Source organism: Tachysurus vachellii, chromosome 18 (genome assembly GCF_030014155.1).
Source record: "Tachysurus vachellii isolate PV-2020 chromosome 18, HZAU_Pvac_v1, whole genome shotgun sequence".
Lineage (NCBI taxonomy): Eukaryota > Metazoa > Chordata > Actinopteri > Siluriformes > Bagridae > Tachysurus > Tachysurus vachellii.
Genome location: NC_083477.1, coordinates 10,598,192 through 10,615,333, shown reverse-complemented (window position 1 = coordinate 10,615,333; position 17,142 = coordinate 10,598,192). Strand labels below are relative to the sequence as shown.

Here is a 17,142-nt window from a genome sequence, read left to right as displayed (position 1 = left end):
GTAGAGGAGATCATGGACATGTCAGTCTGCTGAGGTTGTTCTCCTAGACTTGTGTAGCACTGATCTGATTAAGTCTGTTTCTTTTGAAAAGTAAATACACCACCTTTTTTTGTACTTTAAGGCTCAAGCATACTTTGATTTTAATTGAAACTTGTCTGTAGAAGTTCAATAAGGAGTCAATGTCAGGTTCCTTACTAGACTGGTGACCTTTGCAGTTTCTCTTCTCTCTCTTGCCTGTTAACGCATATCACTCTGCCGCACAACCGCAGCGGCTTCAGCCATATATGAACTGTTATCTGATATTGAGGCATAAAATGGCTGATGTTTAGCACGGTCATTATCATAAAAAGGGAAATGCTCAGATCCATCCAGAGCACATCTCTACAGGAGTGTAGCAATCTTCTGGTTCATTGGAGAGGAGGGGGATATGCAAGCCCTGCTTTTAACTATGGCTGTATTTTAAATATAGTCTGAAACATAAGCATTTTCACTAAAAGAAAACATTATACAAAGGGTGTGTGCAGCAGCACAGGATAGAGCGTGTAATGAAGAGTTTATTGGAATGGTCCAGAGGGATATTGAGGGGGAAAAAATGCATTTAAATCAGATCTGCAGGTTAAAAAGCTGAAGTCAGTCATTCTCAAGCTTTAATCCTCACATGGTTGGAATGTTGACAGAATTCTACTGGCTCACGAGATAAAAGATGGAAGACTTGCTGTTGTATAACTCTCCTCCCTCTCTCTTTGCTTCTCCCTCCCTCTTTCTTGACCCTTCTGTGTTGCTGTTCTGCAGTCCCTTTATGTTCTTCATGCCAGCCCTACTTCCTGTCGTACCCCAGCACAGGTGTTAATGTCATGAGAGTCGGTGGCATGCCTCACAAACAGTCTAGCTCATCTCTCTTTATCTCTCTCTCTCCCTCCATCCTCCCTCCCAGTAGATTTTGAAACGGCTCACGTTTCCGTAGTTTTCTGGCAGGCCCTTGAATTGGCAAATGCATGTGACAAGTCAGATGACATCACATCAACATCAAATTTGTGTGTTATAGAAGTGGCACATATATAGCGCTGAATTAGACTCTGCTCATTTAGAGATGAGTGACATTGAAATTACGATATTATTTTTGTATTTATTTTATAAATTGTACAAAGCTCCAAGTTTGCACCTCAGTCCTCACTTTGTGGGGACAAGCTGTGGGTACTGACTGAAAGAACGAAAGTGGTGGAAATGAATCCTCAGTGTTACTGGGCTTTCACTCCATGATGTGTTGAGTTATGTAATCTCAGCGAGCCTGTTGAGACGTGCCAGTTAAGATGGTTTGTGTACCTTGTGTAAAAGGATGTCTTCTGGTCGGCTCTTGGTAGAGCTGTATTAGACACATGTCACTGGACCCCGGCTCATGCCCAGGACTGATTATTTATATCTCACAGTTAGTGTCTGGCTGATGATGAGGTTTGGACTGACCTGTTCATCCTGTGCCACCACAATCCCAAAAAAAAGGAATTGCAAGAAATATAATTTTGTGAAAATTTCAGTAACGGATTATATTATCTTCACTATTTTGTTATTCAGAGTACTTTTGTTAAGCTGCTAAATAAAGGGCAGTAATTTGTAGAATTGTAGCCTATTTCAGTTTGAGATCACCAATATCTGATTCCATAGTCCTGTATAGTCCTGTTGTCCATCTCTTTTCCCATTTATTCAGTGACTGACCAGCTTTCTTTTGCATTTAACATCAAAAGACCTTCCCTGACATCTGAAATGTCTGAAGAAGAGAAGATATGATTAAATAATCATAATTATTAAAGTCTATCTTTTAGTGTGTTGTTGTATTTTGTCTGTCTGGCTTGTGGTCCTACGTGATGAGTATGTGAACACTGTACCTAAGCTGGGATAGCGTTTTAGTGGACAAACGATTGAATTTTATTTATTTTTTCCTCCCTTCCCCACCTTTCAGCTCAAATTTCTATGGAAATGCGTTTTCCGATAATTTCTAGTTTCAATTTGAGATATTAGATATTACATTATGTTTATTATATATAGATATTATTTATATGATTCAATAAGAATATGTTTATTAACTGAACAGTTTTATTATGTGTCTTGTATAAGAGCTTGAACAAAATAACAAGGAGGAAACCTGACTGTATCTTTGTGGTGTTCTTTGTCTCGTCACAGGCAGTCTTCGTTCTACTGTTGGGTCCTTTCACATTCTTCAATGCACAAAAGACCAAATACCTTCAGATCCTCACCTCACTAATGAGATGGATAGGTAAGTTCTCACAAAGAGACAGTGTTAATTTACTCATAAAGTGTACAATAAAAATGCATTACCTTGTAATGGTCTTCACAATACATTTTAAAATTGAAAAGGAACAGTTCATATATTCTCACCCTATTGCCCCACTTATGTAAGGACAACCTGTTAAACGAGATTTGTGAATGTATGGGTGATTATATATTTTTTTCCCTACCTGTTTTTCCCCCTTTGTGAGCGTTAAGAGTAAGAATAAGCTGTGACAATTCTATATATATTTTTTTTTTTTTTTAAGTTTATAGTTTTAAGGTTTGTTAACTAGTGTATATAAGCCATTGTTCTTTTAATTTATACACACACACTATTTGTGTTCCTGCTTTGTAAGTTGAGTTGTACATGTGAAAACCTGCCCATCACATCCATAAGTGTGTCTTCCCCAAAACTAGAAGCACGCAATTGTATACGATGTCCTTGTTTGCTATTGCGTTACAATTTCATTCCCTGTACACAATGTGAGGTCTATGAAGACATGGCTTGTGTGGAAGAACTCTAGTGACCTTACTGAACACCTGGGATGAATTCGAAAGCCTCCTTGCAAATCATCCTGTAATCTGACTAATGCTCTTGCGTGCGGTCTCCACATCGATACTTCAGTAGTTGAAAGCATTTCCAGAAAAGCGGAGGTTATTATAACAGTAAAGAAGCACTAAATCTTGAATGAGATGTTTAACAATCACATGGGTGTGACCGGTCTGGTGTCAAACTTTTTGTCCATATAGCATATTTTTAAGAAGTGAGCTGTCACTGACTTGGTGATTGCATGTAACTGTACATCATTAAAAGCTCAACAGCAGTGAATTACAGCTCCCCCACAAGCACATATACATCCGACCATTAAACACTGATTCAAATAATCAGAGGCGATGTTCGTTTGATACTCATTTTTGCATTATTCTTCCTCCACTTCTGGTTGTGCCTCCCTACTTGGCCTCTGCCTATGATTGATTCAGCATGTCACAACAGCAGCCCTCAGTGACACGATGGCTAATGATTCAAAATGGCTGCTGCAATAGTGCTTCATTTCTCAACCGCACCATTGACACGCGCTGTGCTGCTTCCCGGGATGGATCGCCAGGCTATAGACCTCTAGGGGAACGAGAACCAGGGAGGAATAAAGTAGCTGTCATAACTCTGAGGGTTCAGACAACACTTTAACCAGATCCTAGAGTCCAAGAGCAGACGTTCATGCAGCGTTGCCTAGTAACTAAATGTTTATGCATCTGTTCGGATGTACATAAAGATCAATTTGAGATGAGATGGCTAATTACCATGGGCTTTATTACATTTATGCATGCATAGCTGCTAATTAGGTGAATTGAAAAGTCCCACAGTGGGGTTGTTATACCCTTCTGGGGGAAAAATGGTCCTTGCCAAATAAATTCTTAATTATAGATCACAGTTTCATTAAAATAGCTTAATTGTTTCATTGCTATTTCTATAATTATTCAGAGAACATTTACAGTTTTAGAAAAGAAATGCAGGCTTCAGAGAACACAGAAATGAATGACCCCCACGTACAACACAGTTTAATTTCCTTCTCTATGTTTATGCTGTTGAACCAAGATTTTTTTCCTTTATATGAATATATGTGCTATCTCTACAAGCCCCTCTAGCAGTGATAATACATGTGAGCGGTTCCATGTTTTACAATTCCAGCTTTAACACAGACCTGGAGCTGTGTGCATTTTCTTACCGCTTAGATCACTTTTGAAAGAACTATTACTGCAGAGCAGTTGCCCAAAATCGAATTTTCTCATTCTCCAAGAACGTCTCATACGCCCTACAGCAAGAGGACAGATTCTGGATTGCTCAGGAGATTGCTAGCCAGCTTCAGTCTCCTTCACCTCTTTATTATTGGTTATGCAGCTAAACTTGGCTCATTAATGCTGATAAAATATTGATCTCCTCCAGGTATCAGCAAGTTACCTGGTAACATAGTGTGAGTGAAATTATTTTAAGTTACAGCGAGTAGATTTTTGCCCGAGAGGTACGGGGGAGCCTAAATATTTTTATGTGTCTCGAACATCATTCTTGTGTTTGGGGCCGGGTAATATTTATAAAAACGATAGCATTCTTTACATTAAGATCCACTGGGTGGCGTTGTGTGCTTTTTTACTAGCTAAACACTTGTATGTGCAAAATGGCATTTACAATATATTTGCTTGGTTGCCAGACTTGCTGTATTCCTTATTGAAAAGTAATCGACCTTGGCGTGGCAACAGTAATTCCACTTTACATGATTATTCACCTGTATCATCACATTCCATGTCATACAATATAAAATAAGTTTGACAGCGATGGTTTTATTTATTCAGATTTTTATTTATTTAATTAATTAATTTTGGAATCTACCTGCCTTTCTAAGCCCAAGCTTTGCTAGTACTTGTGTGCTCATATCCTGGATGGTATCTTTAGCCACCTTAGAGTCTGACTGAGTGAATCTTTTCTTCTATGATCCTCTGTGCGCTTAGTCATTATTCACAGCAGACAGCAGGACGGAGCCCAGACCCCCTTGTGTGTATCTCCAGTCACCCATAATGCTCTATGAAAAACACCATGGATGGTCATGTTTGTGTGTCAGATAAGACTCTGTAAGCTGTGTGAACATCAGGGGAGCTTTCTGCGTTTTAGCCTTTGTACCGCTTACTGTTGGCCCTGCCATAGTGTCATGACCTCATCTACAACTGAGTGGAGAAAACATCCTTCTACATGCTAGCAGTTACACTGCAGTTTGCTGTACTCCTTTTTTTTTTTTAATCCTCTGGGGGGTTGTAAAGCCTGGAACCTCTTACACAAACACAACCATTTCTGTCCACTCTGGAAGGAGCAATTCTTTAATCAGATTCTAAGTTTCAATGGTCATGGATTGTCCTTCCTTTCAGTGCTGTGTAAAGAGGATGATGACCAGCTCTCACCTGCAGCAGTGACACATTAGGGAACGAGGGAGGGGTCTTAATTGATATTACTGTATGTGATGCAACTGGAGAAAGGATCCGAATTACTAGATGAGGATTAATCAGGTCGTCCTGCTTCCTGAGGAGATTAGATGGTGTTTTTCTTCTGAAATTATTTTATTACTTTTACTGTTGCGTACATGCAGGAGGCTCAGTAAACTGATTGTAGTTAAATCGGTGAAATTCATATCACAAGTCTGTTATAGCAGCGTGTGGAGATTGTGGTGGAAATGTCGATTTCTTGCTTTCTGGATTGGCAATGTAAAATGTTCCAAAATAAATACACACAGTGATGATGGTCCTAATTAAACTTTTCTGTTCATAGAGCGCTCAGGTGACACGATTCTTGTGAAAGAAGTTACATATTTGTCTATAATTCTGCTGAGTCCAGCAGTGAGAGTCAATATAACTTATAGCTGTATTTTAATGGGCAACTCTGAATAAAATTATCCAATATGTTTTCCTTGAGGCCAGTTTTCTTCGAGTACTGCACTTGTCTGCCCCGAGTACTGAAGAGAAATGTTTTTGCTCTTCAGCATTGTTTCCTCCTTGGGCTAGTCCAGCTTTCAGAATAACAAACTACCCGGAAAGTAACTCCAGTGGATGGATTCTCTCTCAGAAGAACAGCTTTGTAACTAGCTGCAGTGTTGAAGCTGTGAAGTTTTTTCTTCTTCTTTCATTTAATACAGATGCCTAACTTTAATTTCAGTTTTGATTTCAACTTTGATTGCTCACTCAAGCAGATTATTCAATTTAGGTTAGAAATTGGACATTTATAAACGTCTACATTTATCCATAAAGAGCAAGCCAGAGGTGATGGAGGTGAGGAAAAACTCCCTGAGACGATATTAGGAGGAAACCTTGACAGGAAGCAGACTCTAGGAACCCATCCTCATCTGGGTGACCCCAGATAGTGTGACTTTTGACATCTTTTGGCGGTCAAAAAAGTGCAATTACCTAATCAGGAAATTCATTCCAGCTGTAACATGAAGTCTGTCTTGTTGAAGTTATCAAGTGCTCATGGATGGAGTGTAACACTGTTGGCAGTTCTAAAGCTATCATCGCAATTATATAACTAAGTCTCTATGTAGTGTATTGTTTTTAAAGACAAAGATTACCGGGGTTGTTGAGTGTGTATATATATTTTAACAGTCTCCTGAGCAAAGCAAAGCAATTCTTTCAAAGATAACATTATCTAAAAAGATAACTGCACATGAACTGAAAATACATTTCTGAATGAAAGTTTGAACAAAGCTCCACAGAACTGCTAAAATATTCACCAATCGCAAAACCCATTCTAGAAATGTGGCTGTTTTATGACCGTCAAATGGCATCGACTGGAAAAAGTCTTATACATTGGTAGTAAAAAAAACATCATTTGATGGAAATGGCTGGCCGATGGATGGATGGATGTCAACACCAACTCAGTTCCTATATGATTTTCAGCCTAAGTAATGGGGAATGACAAAATGCATCTTCTAACACTTCTCACGTCCCCCACTAGAGCTCAGTGGCACTGCTCATTAAGATGGAGGAATACTGAAGTGTGAAACAGCTGCCAAATCCCTTTGGGCAGAAAAGCTCACTTCTGCCTGCCTGCACATTTCCCAGGACCTCCTCAGCTACAGACTTTCTGTTTCTGTTGCAATTCAGCTGCATACAATCTATATACAGTAGAAAACCTAATACAAAACAATACTAGTTGCTTTCCATGACTGCATTAATTGTATTTTGCAATCATTTGCAGTGCATTTCAAACAATTAATTTTGCTCATTTTGCATTAAATAAAAATGCTTCTGGTTGTGTTCCTGAGGGCTACAGATTACATAGCACTCAGGGTTAGGGCTGGGACGATTCACTAATCTGGCGATTCAATACTATCCCGATACTTTTGTGCCAATTCAATACATATTGCGATTCTGTAGCTATTGCGATTCATTGTTTAAATTGTGATTTTTGTTTGCTTAATAAAGATTAGACAATGGCAAATACTTGATCATACCCTTAAAGAGACTATATATGAGTTAACAAAAACAATGCATCACATCTTTCTGAATTTTTATTTCAGAAGCATACACATACATAGTGCATAAAGAACCTTGAACCATAAAACTTTCAAGTACCAAAAACTTGAATATAATATTTAAATGTGTAACAAAATAACTAAAAACAATACTAAATAAAATAAAAGTGCTGTTAAACTGTTCCAATAAATAAAAAAGCTCCGGAACAATTTATTTAAAATTGATCTAGATTTATTTAAATTTTAAACCTAGACTGCAACTAAAATGTGCTAAAAACTTAACTAATGCTTGGGAATGTTAAGATTCTTCTGCAAAAACAAGAGCTGGTCAACATGCTCTGTGGTGAGGCTGCTTCTCTGTGCAGTCACAATGTCCCCAGCGGTAGAGAAAACCCGACTCTCATGAAAGGCTCTGGTTTGGAGCACGTGAGAAGACAAATACCAGTCATCTGTAATGTGATTGGCTGTCAGGGTTCCATAGGACTCTGTACCTCGCGATGTCCAGGCATCACAGCTAAGTGCGACTCGTTGAGCTTTGCTTAAACATTTTTTTACTTCTGATGCAACCTCGTCATAGATTTTAGGCACGACTGTGTCTGCGAAAAGTCTCCTCGATGGAATAACGTACCTCGGCTCCAAAGTATGGATCATATTTCGAAAACCTGCATTTTCCACAACGCTATAAGGTCGAATGTCTTTGCAGATAAAAAGAGCAATCGACTCTGTGATGCGTTTTGCCTTCTCCGAAGTGCATGGTAATTTACACAATGTCACATCCAGAGTTTGTTGAGATGCTGCAGGTTGTTTGGCGTTCAGCCCGAAATTCAGCTCGGGTTGGTGTCGAGCAAGGTGGGCACTCAAGTTGGTCGTATTGCCACAATATCCTATCACTGTATGGCAGAGTTTGCATACCGTTTTAGTCATGTCTCATGGCTCTTCCTGGCAGTGTGTAAAATCCAGTGTTTCCACACTTGTGATTTAAAACGTGAAGCTGCAGAAATAATTCTCAAAGAGGTTAGCTCCCCTGCCTCTGCCATGGTTTTGCTTTCTCACGCCAGCTTAAAACGGATACGACGTCGTCCAATACAGACAACAACAAAATACGTTTCGCCTTCTGTAGGAATAAAAGCGGTAACGTCTTCCCACCACCTCTCTGGAAAAGTAAAATAATTAAATATATATCGATTCTGAGCTAAACAAATCGATCTCAAATTCGTTTTAAAAAGAATCGCGGTAGTTTGGTGAATCGAAATTTTTTAGTTTTTTTTCCCCTCCCACCCCTACTCAGGGTTAACGGTTCAAACCTGGTCACCTGCGGTGTCAGATACAAACATATCAAGATGAATAAGACGTGAAAACATAAACACCAGTGGCATTTTCTTTGCTTGTCAACAAGCTGGCGAAGGAGGGGAATGCTGGCTGCGTGATGAATCGCTTGGCAGCATGTTCGTAGACAGAATCACATTTCAGTTAAAACCGATGAGGCCTTAGCGGTGAAGGTTGAGCATCTGTACAGTGGACTCTCATGGCGGAATGGCATGTCAGAAGTATTTGTATTAAACATGCCCTTGAGCCTGTGACTGAAGCTCTTTAGTCTGTCACTGGAAATATAGGAAGAATGGGTCTCAGTGGTGCCTGGGTTTTGTTACAGTATGTGCTGTTAGATGCTCGGACAACAAACCTATTAAAATAGAAAACAATGCCCTGCTTAGCCTTTTGTTAGTACATGGCTTTCTTCTGACAGCAGCCTCTAAAACTGAGCTCAGTGCTGAGCAACACATTCGTACTGTACACACCAGTGAATTTATTACTTGCATATTCTGAGCTTAGCTTTATTGGTCACTTGAGTGTCATCTTAAGGATGTTTTATATCCTGTGATAATAAATGTGAATGTAATGTACAAAAGTTTAGTTTTTACTAAAAGTACACTGCATGCACCACTCCAAGTTAATTATCTACTAAAGTCATGAAAGAAGAATCCCGTCCTAACAACCGTACCACCCAGCAGTTTCTTTCATGAGAGTGAACCATCAGAAGGACATTTTATGCATCTTTCTTCATGGTGTCACATGCCTTCACCAACTCGGACAGTGCATAATTACCTTCTGCCAATATGACAACACCTCCAGTGCCAGCTAGAAAACATTTCATCTCTGTATAGGTCGTTTAGAGGTTGGTCCCAATGCCCAGAACGTCACCATGTACACTGCACTCATGCCATTGTTTGCCTTTCACGCTGTGCAAATGTGATGCTTCTTTCTGCAAATTTGCAATGATAGGATAGGATATATGCCCTCTTTCATACTTATCAATTATTGTAGAACCTGTATGTCTGCTTCCTGATATAACTGCCAAACACGATAGCTAGTATTCAGCATCGGCCTCATTGAATTAAGTTCAAACGTTACTTCAGCAGCAGAAGGTTATTCATGTTGAACACTCCTGTCTTGCACCACACATTACCGAGATTGGTTCAGGAACAACTGCGACCCTGTGCAAGATAAATCGGCTACTCAAGATAAGGTGAACTATGTGCATTGTTTTCACTGTCCGAGTATGCAAAGATTTAAATTTTCATTGTTTGTTTTTTTTAAAATAATTTTTGAATGGCCTGCTTGTAGTTTCTGCCGCTGTGGGTCTAGTACACGGACTATAAAAACAAGTGCAATAAAAACCTGACATGGCATCTGTTTCCTTTTTTTCTGTGCACAAAAAAATAAATAACGTATAAATAGTTGAGATTTTAAGTATTGGAGTTAACATTTAAAAGGAGACTAGTGCCAATATATGACTACATGTACAATAATCATTGTAATTATTACATTAATCGTTTACATTTTAGTTTACTTTAATAATATTATTTCATCATTCATTAATTTTCTACCGCTTATCCGAACTACCTCGGGTCACGGGGAGCCTGTGCCTATCTCAGGCGTCATCGGGCATCAAGGCAGGATACACCCTGGACGGAGTGCCAACCCATCGCAGGGCACACACACTCTCATTCACTCACGCATTCACACACTAGGGACGATTTTCCAGAGATGCCAATCAACCTACCATGCATGTCTTTGGGCCGGGGGAGGAAACCGGAGTACCAGGAGGAAACCCCAAGGCACGGGGAGAACAGGCGGGAATCGAACCCCGACCCTGGAGGTATGAGGTGAACGTGCTAACCACTAAGCCACCGTGCCCCCCAATAATATTATTTCACTGATTTGTACACAACATGTTTGTCTTGTTTATATCTTAGATTTTATTGTGCTGTTAAATGTCATCTGTGAATAGATGAGGATATAATTGCTTTTTGGTGGTTAAAAAAAAAATTATGAAGTCCAGGATCTATAGAATATATATATATTTTTCTGTGCACATTGTTCTTACTGCTGCTGCATTTTTTTTTATTTTTATGCTCGTTATTAATTGTTAGTGTTTCTTGTAATTCGAATGAGGACACTGGCATTTGCCTGTTTCTTGGAAAAAGCTGGTTGACTGGCTCCCCATTTATTTCTACGCTTTCTTGCTCAGGAGGCTCACCATCATGCTGTAACACGGTTCACATTGCTCTCATTTTTTTGTCGGAGTACATTTTGTCCTCGTAATTGGAATGTTCATTTTATTCCCATGGCATGCATTAAACTGTCACAGCCCTAACGCACTGCTCCTGATTTATTTATTGACTAGTGGGAAGACTTCTCTTCTGACCGGTGAAACCTGGACCTTCGACTCTACACAGACTGTCCTTACACTAGCCTCCATTCCAATTAATTTTTCCTTAGAACAGTGACGCTTTGTTCTTGCTGATTGAGCCCAAATGCATTGCGAGAGATTTGGTCCAAGGGCAAGAGAATTTGTCCCCTTCCTGGCAAGGTGGGAGATGCATCATGCATCCTAAAGAAGCAAGGGTGCGATGGAGGAGGAGGGCTGTGTCTAATTCCCCCTGTAATGGTGTGATTGAGCAGTGAGAGGTGAAAAGCCTGCACTCAACACGCTGTAACACGAATGCCAAGCCTGCTTTAGTGTTCCTTAGAGATTCAAGGACCCTGGAAGTCACCGATGATGCATTAATTCCTATCGATTATACGTGGCCTTTCTGCTCACTGCTGGACACTAGGATTGGGTGGGCTTTAGTGCTTAATTTATGTGGTGGATGTCCACTGCTGAGCAACGCTGTGCTTTTGAGGAAAGGGATCAACAACTAGATTGTATCTTAGAAATAACAGTTGAGCTGTACAATCATTTATACAGTCGGTCAGTATCACATCAGCAACAAGTCAGAAATATGTCTTTTTTGTTTGAACTTGGCCATTTATTTATAACATTAACACCACGCAGGCAAGTGTAATCAATCAACAATGTAGTTAATGTAGAAGGGGGAAAAAAGTTTAATTCAGATTATTAAAATAACTCAAAGGAAACTTGTCTTTACTGAATCACAATACCTTACATGCTGGGCCCAGCTCAAGAGCAATATACTGTAGGCAACCCCAAACTAGAGTGGGGATTAAATATAACACCAGAAATAGCATCTGTAAATTCCAACTACCACTGAATTAGTCACATTAGGGATTTAATAGACTAATTTTCCCCTGGATGATTGTACAACAGACTCGCTTGCACCCAGATGACTCTTGAACTGATTCATTTGAACCCAATCACCTAATTTAGTGCAATACACCCTGCAAATATCAGTTACATAATCAAGAGAGCCAGATATCAAATATTATAGGTTAAAAAAACCAAAAACAAACGTAGTCTTTAGAAGAGTACATTTGAATGGCCACAACTCGTTGGTGCATGAATTGCTTTCAATCAGCTCGGTCAAACTGTACTCACAAATACTTCGAGCAGGGCTAGTAGGAGTGTTCAGATGGCGAGCCGTCCTGAGGAATTCTCTTCAAATTGAAGATCTTACGAAGCAAACAATCCTCTCTTTGTTTTACACTCACTTCGTCCCCTGATATGCCGTAGCCGATTCTGAGTACAGGCTCGTCTGGATCGCTTTGCTTCCACGTAAAAAATGCTGTCGCCTCGAACTGATGCAAACTGGTCCAGGGCAGATGATCCAGAAATCACTTATGTTTTTAATAGTGCTGGGCAAAGCAAAAAATGTTTAGCGTGATTATTCACATGATTTTTCTGGGATTTAATTCCGATTAATCGCATTATGCACAATATTCAGTAATGAACTTTTAAAAGTACTGTTATGTGAACAGAAGTGCAATAACATTTGGTAAAACAAATAAGGTGTTTTTTTTTCAGCATTATTCTCTCTACATAGCAGTTAAAATATTTTCTGATCAGCTGACTTAAAAAAAAAAAAATATATATATATACATATATATATAATTTTATTTATTTATTTATTTTAAAAAGAACTGTTAACGCACGATAAAATTTGTCAGTTTTAATTAATTCGGGCATTAACGTAACAACACGTTAACATGCCAAGCCCTAGTTTTTTTTAACTCCATCGTAACCAATTTAATATACACAATTGTAACAAACCTTACAGTGAATGACCTTCTAAACAAACATTACAGAGGAAAATAGGAACCTAAAATAATATTTTACACTCAAGATTGTATCAGTGTGTTTATTTATTAGTCCCAAATTGTACAGGGGCTTCACACAGACCATGTGATTAATTCTGGTTTAGACTGAAGCAGCAGGTTTTCACAAGCTTACAGCTTTACTTTCTTTAGTTCCTGGTTCTGAATGGAGCATCATCCCCTTTCAATGTTTCAACAGTTCAGCGTGTCCAACGTACCATCTGGAGAATGAACACATTCATTACAAAGCAGTGAACAGACAGCATTTGCATTGTTCTTCTAGTATAATTTTGAATTGAATTTCAATAAAGTTTACAGCATCAAAAAGTTTAAGAATGGGATCTAAATACATCTCTCTAAAGTTACACTTCACTTAGAAGCACAGCGTGATTCCTGGACTTGTGCTTTACAGGCGTCTAATGTAGTAGGTGTGGATAATAACGTATGATAACACAGGCGTGTATTCAGAGTAATCCCGTACTAATCTCTTGCTATATTTTAAAAAGCGATCCACTCACTGACCACCTGCAATCTTGTAGGTAGCTGCACAGAGTTGAAAACGATGCAGTCAGTCACGGGGAAACTGCTGATCTGGGATTTTTACACACAACAATCTTTACAGTATGGGGCTACAAACAAAAAACCTGTGAGCTGATGTCCTGATGTGGAGATGCCTTGTTGATTAGAGGACAGTGTCCACACTGGTTTGAGCTGACAGGATGGCTATAGTAACCACTCTATACATTCATGATGTGCAGAAAAGCATCTCGCGACATAGAACACTTTGGATTTTAAGGCAGATTGTGTTTATAACAAGTAGGTGACTTTGTTGGGTTCTACTCTCATCAGCTCAAAACAGGAATCTGATAGCTAGATTGGGAACAAACTCCTCGAGATCACTTTTTCTGATGTTTGATCATTAACTGAAGCTCCTAAGCTCTTGACCTGTATCTGCATGGCACAAGTGCTGCTGCTTGATTATCTGATTGCAAGAATGAGCAGAGTTACAGGTGTTCTTTTAACTAATAACCGCTTTTTGATCTGTTTATCTTTCAGCTTTCACCATGATGATAATCCTGGCGCTGATTCGCATCTCAAAGGGCCACAGAGAAGGCAATCCTAAGGTGGCGCAGCTTAGTGGAGTTCCCAACCTATTTGGCGTGTGTGTGTACTCCTTCATGTGCCAGCACTCGCTGCCCTCTCTGATCACGCCTATCTCAGACAAACGGAGGGTGACTGCGCTGCTAACCGTGGACTACGTACTCATCCTGGCATTCTACAGTCTGCTTTCTTTCACAGCCATCTTCTGCTTCGACAGCTCGCTGCTGCGAGACATGTACACACTAAACTTCACCGATAACTGTGACGTGCTGGGCGTGGCCGCCCTCCGCTACTTTTTAGGACTGTTCCCTGTCTTTACAATCAGCACGAACTTTCCTATAATCGCGGTCACGCTGCGCAACAACTGGAAGACGCTCTTCCACCGAGACGGAGGCACCTACCCATGGGTGGTGGACCGCGTTGTGTTTCCCTTGATTACTTTGGTGCCACCCATCATAGTGGCATTTTGTACTCATGATCTAGAAGCTCTCGTGGGCATCACTGGAGCCTACGCAGGCACAGGCATTCAATACATCATTCCTGCTGCCCTGGTCTTCTTTAGTCGGCGCCACCTGGAGCCTGTGTTTGGAAGAGAGGTGGAGAATAAACACAGGTCTCCATTCCGACACACGTTCTGGGTTGTGTTTGTGGTGATTTGGGCGACTTCCTGCCTGATGTTTGTCACAGCTAATATCATACTGACAGCAGAAAACAAGATCTAAGCATGCAGTTTACTGTATAAAACTTTCACTAGTTTCAACATACATTTTGTTTTATTCTGTAAGGTTTGATGGTTTCATTCACTCAGTTACACAGTTGACATGAGAACGATACTTTTGGTTAAAAAAAGAAATCTTTTTTGACTGTAGGTTAATTTTTAGCTTTAATTTGCTTAAGACATTCATTTAAGTGACAGTTTGTACTGTAACAATCAAATTAACAAACCTCAGTCAGTCAACACTATTTTTTTTGCCTGTTTATTTTTAACATTTTGTTCCTTTTGAGTTCATTTAGGTTAGTTTTTTTGCTAGCAATTACAAACAAGATGTTGTTTGTATAATGTTTTTCCCCCTTTTTAGAATGGTAATCCTTAGACCCGGAGCTCTCTCTCTCTCTCTCTCTCTCTCTCTCTCGCTCTCGCTCTCTCTCTCTCGCTCTCTCTCTCTCTCTCTCTCTCTCTCTCTCTCTTCCCTTCCTTCCTTTCTCTCTCTCTCTCTCTTCCCTTCCTTCCTTTCTCTCTCTCTCGCTTTTCCCTTCCTTCCTTTCTCTCTCTCTCGCTTTTCCCTTCCTTCCTTTCTCTCTCTCTCGCTTTTCCCTTCCTTCCTTTCTCTCTCTCTCGCTTTTCCCTTCATCCCTCGCTCCCTTCCTTTCTCTCTCTCTCTCTCTCTCTCTCTCTCTCTCTCCCTCCTTTTTTTTAAACCAAACAAAACAGCCACATGCACCTTAGTGTGGGCCGAGAGCTGTAGTAGGAGCAAAGCAAATCAGGGATAATTACTCTTTCATGGCTTCCATTTTCAGCATTTCAGAACCTGGGTGTCCTCAGTTGTCCTCACCGGTGAAGGGTTTACAGAGAGCTGCAGTTCAGTCTCAACTCCTCAAGCACACTCAAGCAGAGATGCTTGCACACTCACTCTGGTTTCACTTACCTATAACACAACCTGGGCTTTCTGATTTCCTGTGTTTGGGTTTAGTCATGCATAGAGCACTGGGACAGATGTTTATATAAAAGGAAACCTGCACTTTATGTCTCCATGTCCACTGTGTGAGTTACTTATCATACTGCTTGCTTAAATATATTTCAAATCCATATATATATGACTTTTTAATCTTGTCTCGCATCGTCATTAGCATCTCCTCCATGTTCACTAGTCCTCAAATGTTTGGGAGTATGTTTTATTTTTATTTATTTATTCATTTTTTATTATTAATGTTTTCCAGCTCTCCTCAAACCCAACTAAGAACTGCCTAAGAGACAGGGATAGATTAAAGCGGTATCAGTCTGAGAGCAGTTGGATTAAAAGTAATCAGTCAGCACTAAAGAAGCACAGCAGAGCGTTTCCTGAAATCAAATAGTTAGCCTTTAACTTTTTTTAACACATTCCAACCCCTAAAGGTTTGACCGACAGTGGAAGTGGTCCCTCAGGATTCCAGCAGTTACTGAACTTGTGTGTAATTGTGTCGTAGCTGTTAACACATCACTATCTTGCTACATCGCTGTCTTTCCTGCGTTTTCTTCATCAGCGCTCGATGCTCTGATCATCGGGAACATGTTTGTTACTGTATAATGACTGCTGCTCTCTGTGAGAGTGCTCGCCTGCTTAAAGACAAGCAGAAGAAGCCTGTTCAGCAGCCTCAAGTGCGAGACTGCTGTAACCTGCTCAGGATTTACACCTGTTGCGTTCAGCTCATATGAATTCAGTTGAAGATGATTCTTTTTATTCGTCCTTGCACAATTCAGCTCTTACAGTGAGGCAGAAGCAGGAGGCTGACCTGTGTTTTAATATCACCGTCCTGATCGTGGACTTTCAGGTGGAGATTTGGAGTGCAATAAAAAGTGATTGCAGCTTCTAACTCAAATGCTCAAATCTAAGTCAATATTTAATTAATAAATGAAGTTTATTTACAGACGTGTGGTGAATAAATGATTGAAGTGAATAAAAATGTGCCTTTTTCCCCAGGGTTTTGTACCCCTTCTGTTCTTTATGAGGAAGATGTGTCGTCGTGTCGTGTAAACCCTGTCACGTATCCTGCATGTAACCTGCTTCATGTAACTGACAATCAGTGTGTCTTCTAAATAAACATCTAAATTTCTTCTTTTGACCTGTGCTTCGTGTGCTGATTCTGTGCATCCTCGCTTTATTTAACAGACTTTTACAGAGATCAAAAAAGATCACTAAGGTTTTCATCTTGAATGTACTTCGCATTATGCTGCATCACTGAAATGTGCAGTGTCTCAAACACACCCATCCCCTGCTTTTATTTTATTGTTTTATACCTTTTTTTAAATATGTTTTCTATTTATTTTTAAACTTTTTTTTTCATTCCATGCAAGTACTTAAATAGTGAAGAATGTCTAATTATCTATCAATATCTGTCTAATCTATCAATGTTATATATCGCTCTCTCTATCTCTAGGAAATCTGTGTCTTAATTAATCTATCTAATCTATATCTGTCTAAAACATTGATCTAGTCAA

General features: G+C 39.7%; 1 protein-coding gene across 2 annotated transcripts in view; it reads left to right on the top strand.

Moving 5' to 3' along the window:
- The window catches only part of tmem104 (transmembrane protein 104), a 44,274-nt gene extending 27,508 nt beyond the window's left edge, over positions 1-16,766 (top strand). For both annotated transcript variants that reach the window (XM_060892546.1, XM_060892545.1), the window contains exons 9-10: positions 2,176-2,269; positions 13,902-16,766. In XM_060892546.1, coding sequence (XP_060748529.1) covers positions 2,176-2,269; positions 13,902-14,668 — 861 coding nt within the window. In that variant the 3' untranslated portion in view covers positions 14,669-16,766. The remainder of the gene's footprint in view (positions 1-2,175; positions 2,270-13,901) is intronic.
- The last annotated feature ends 376 nt before the right edge of the window (positions 16,767-17,142 follow it).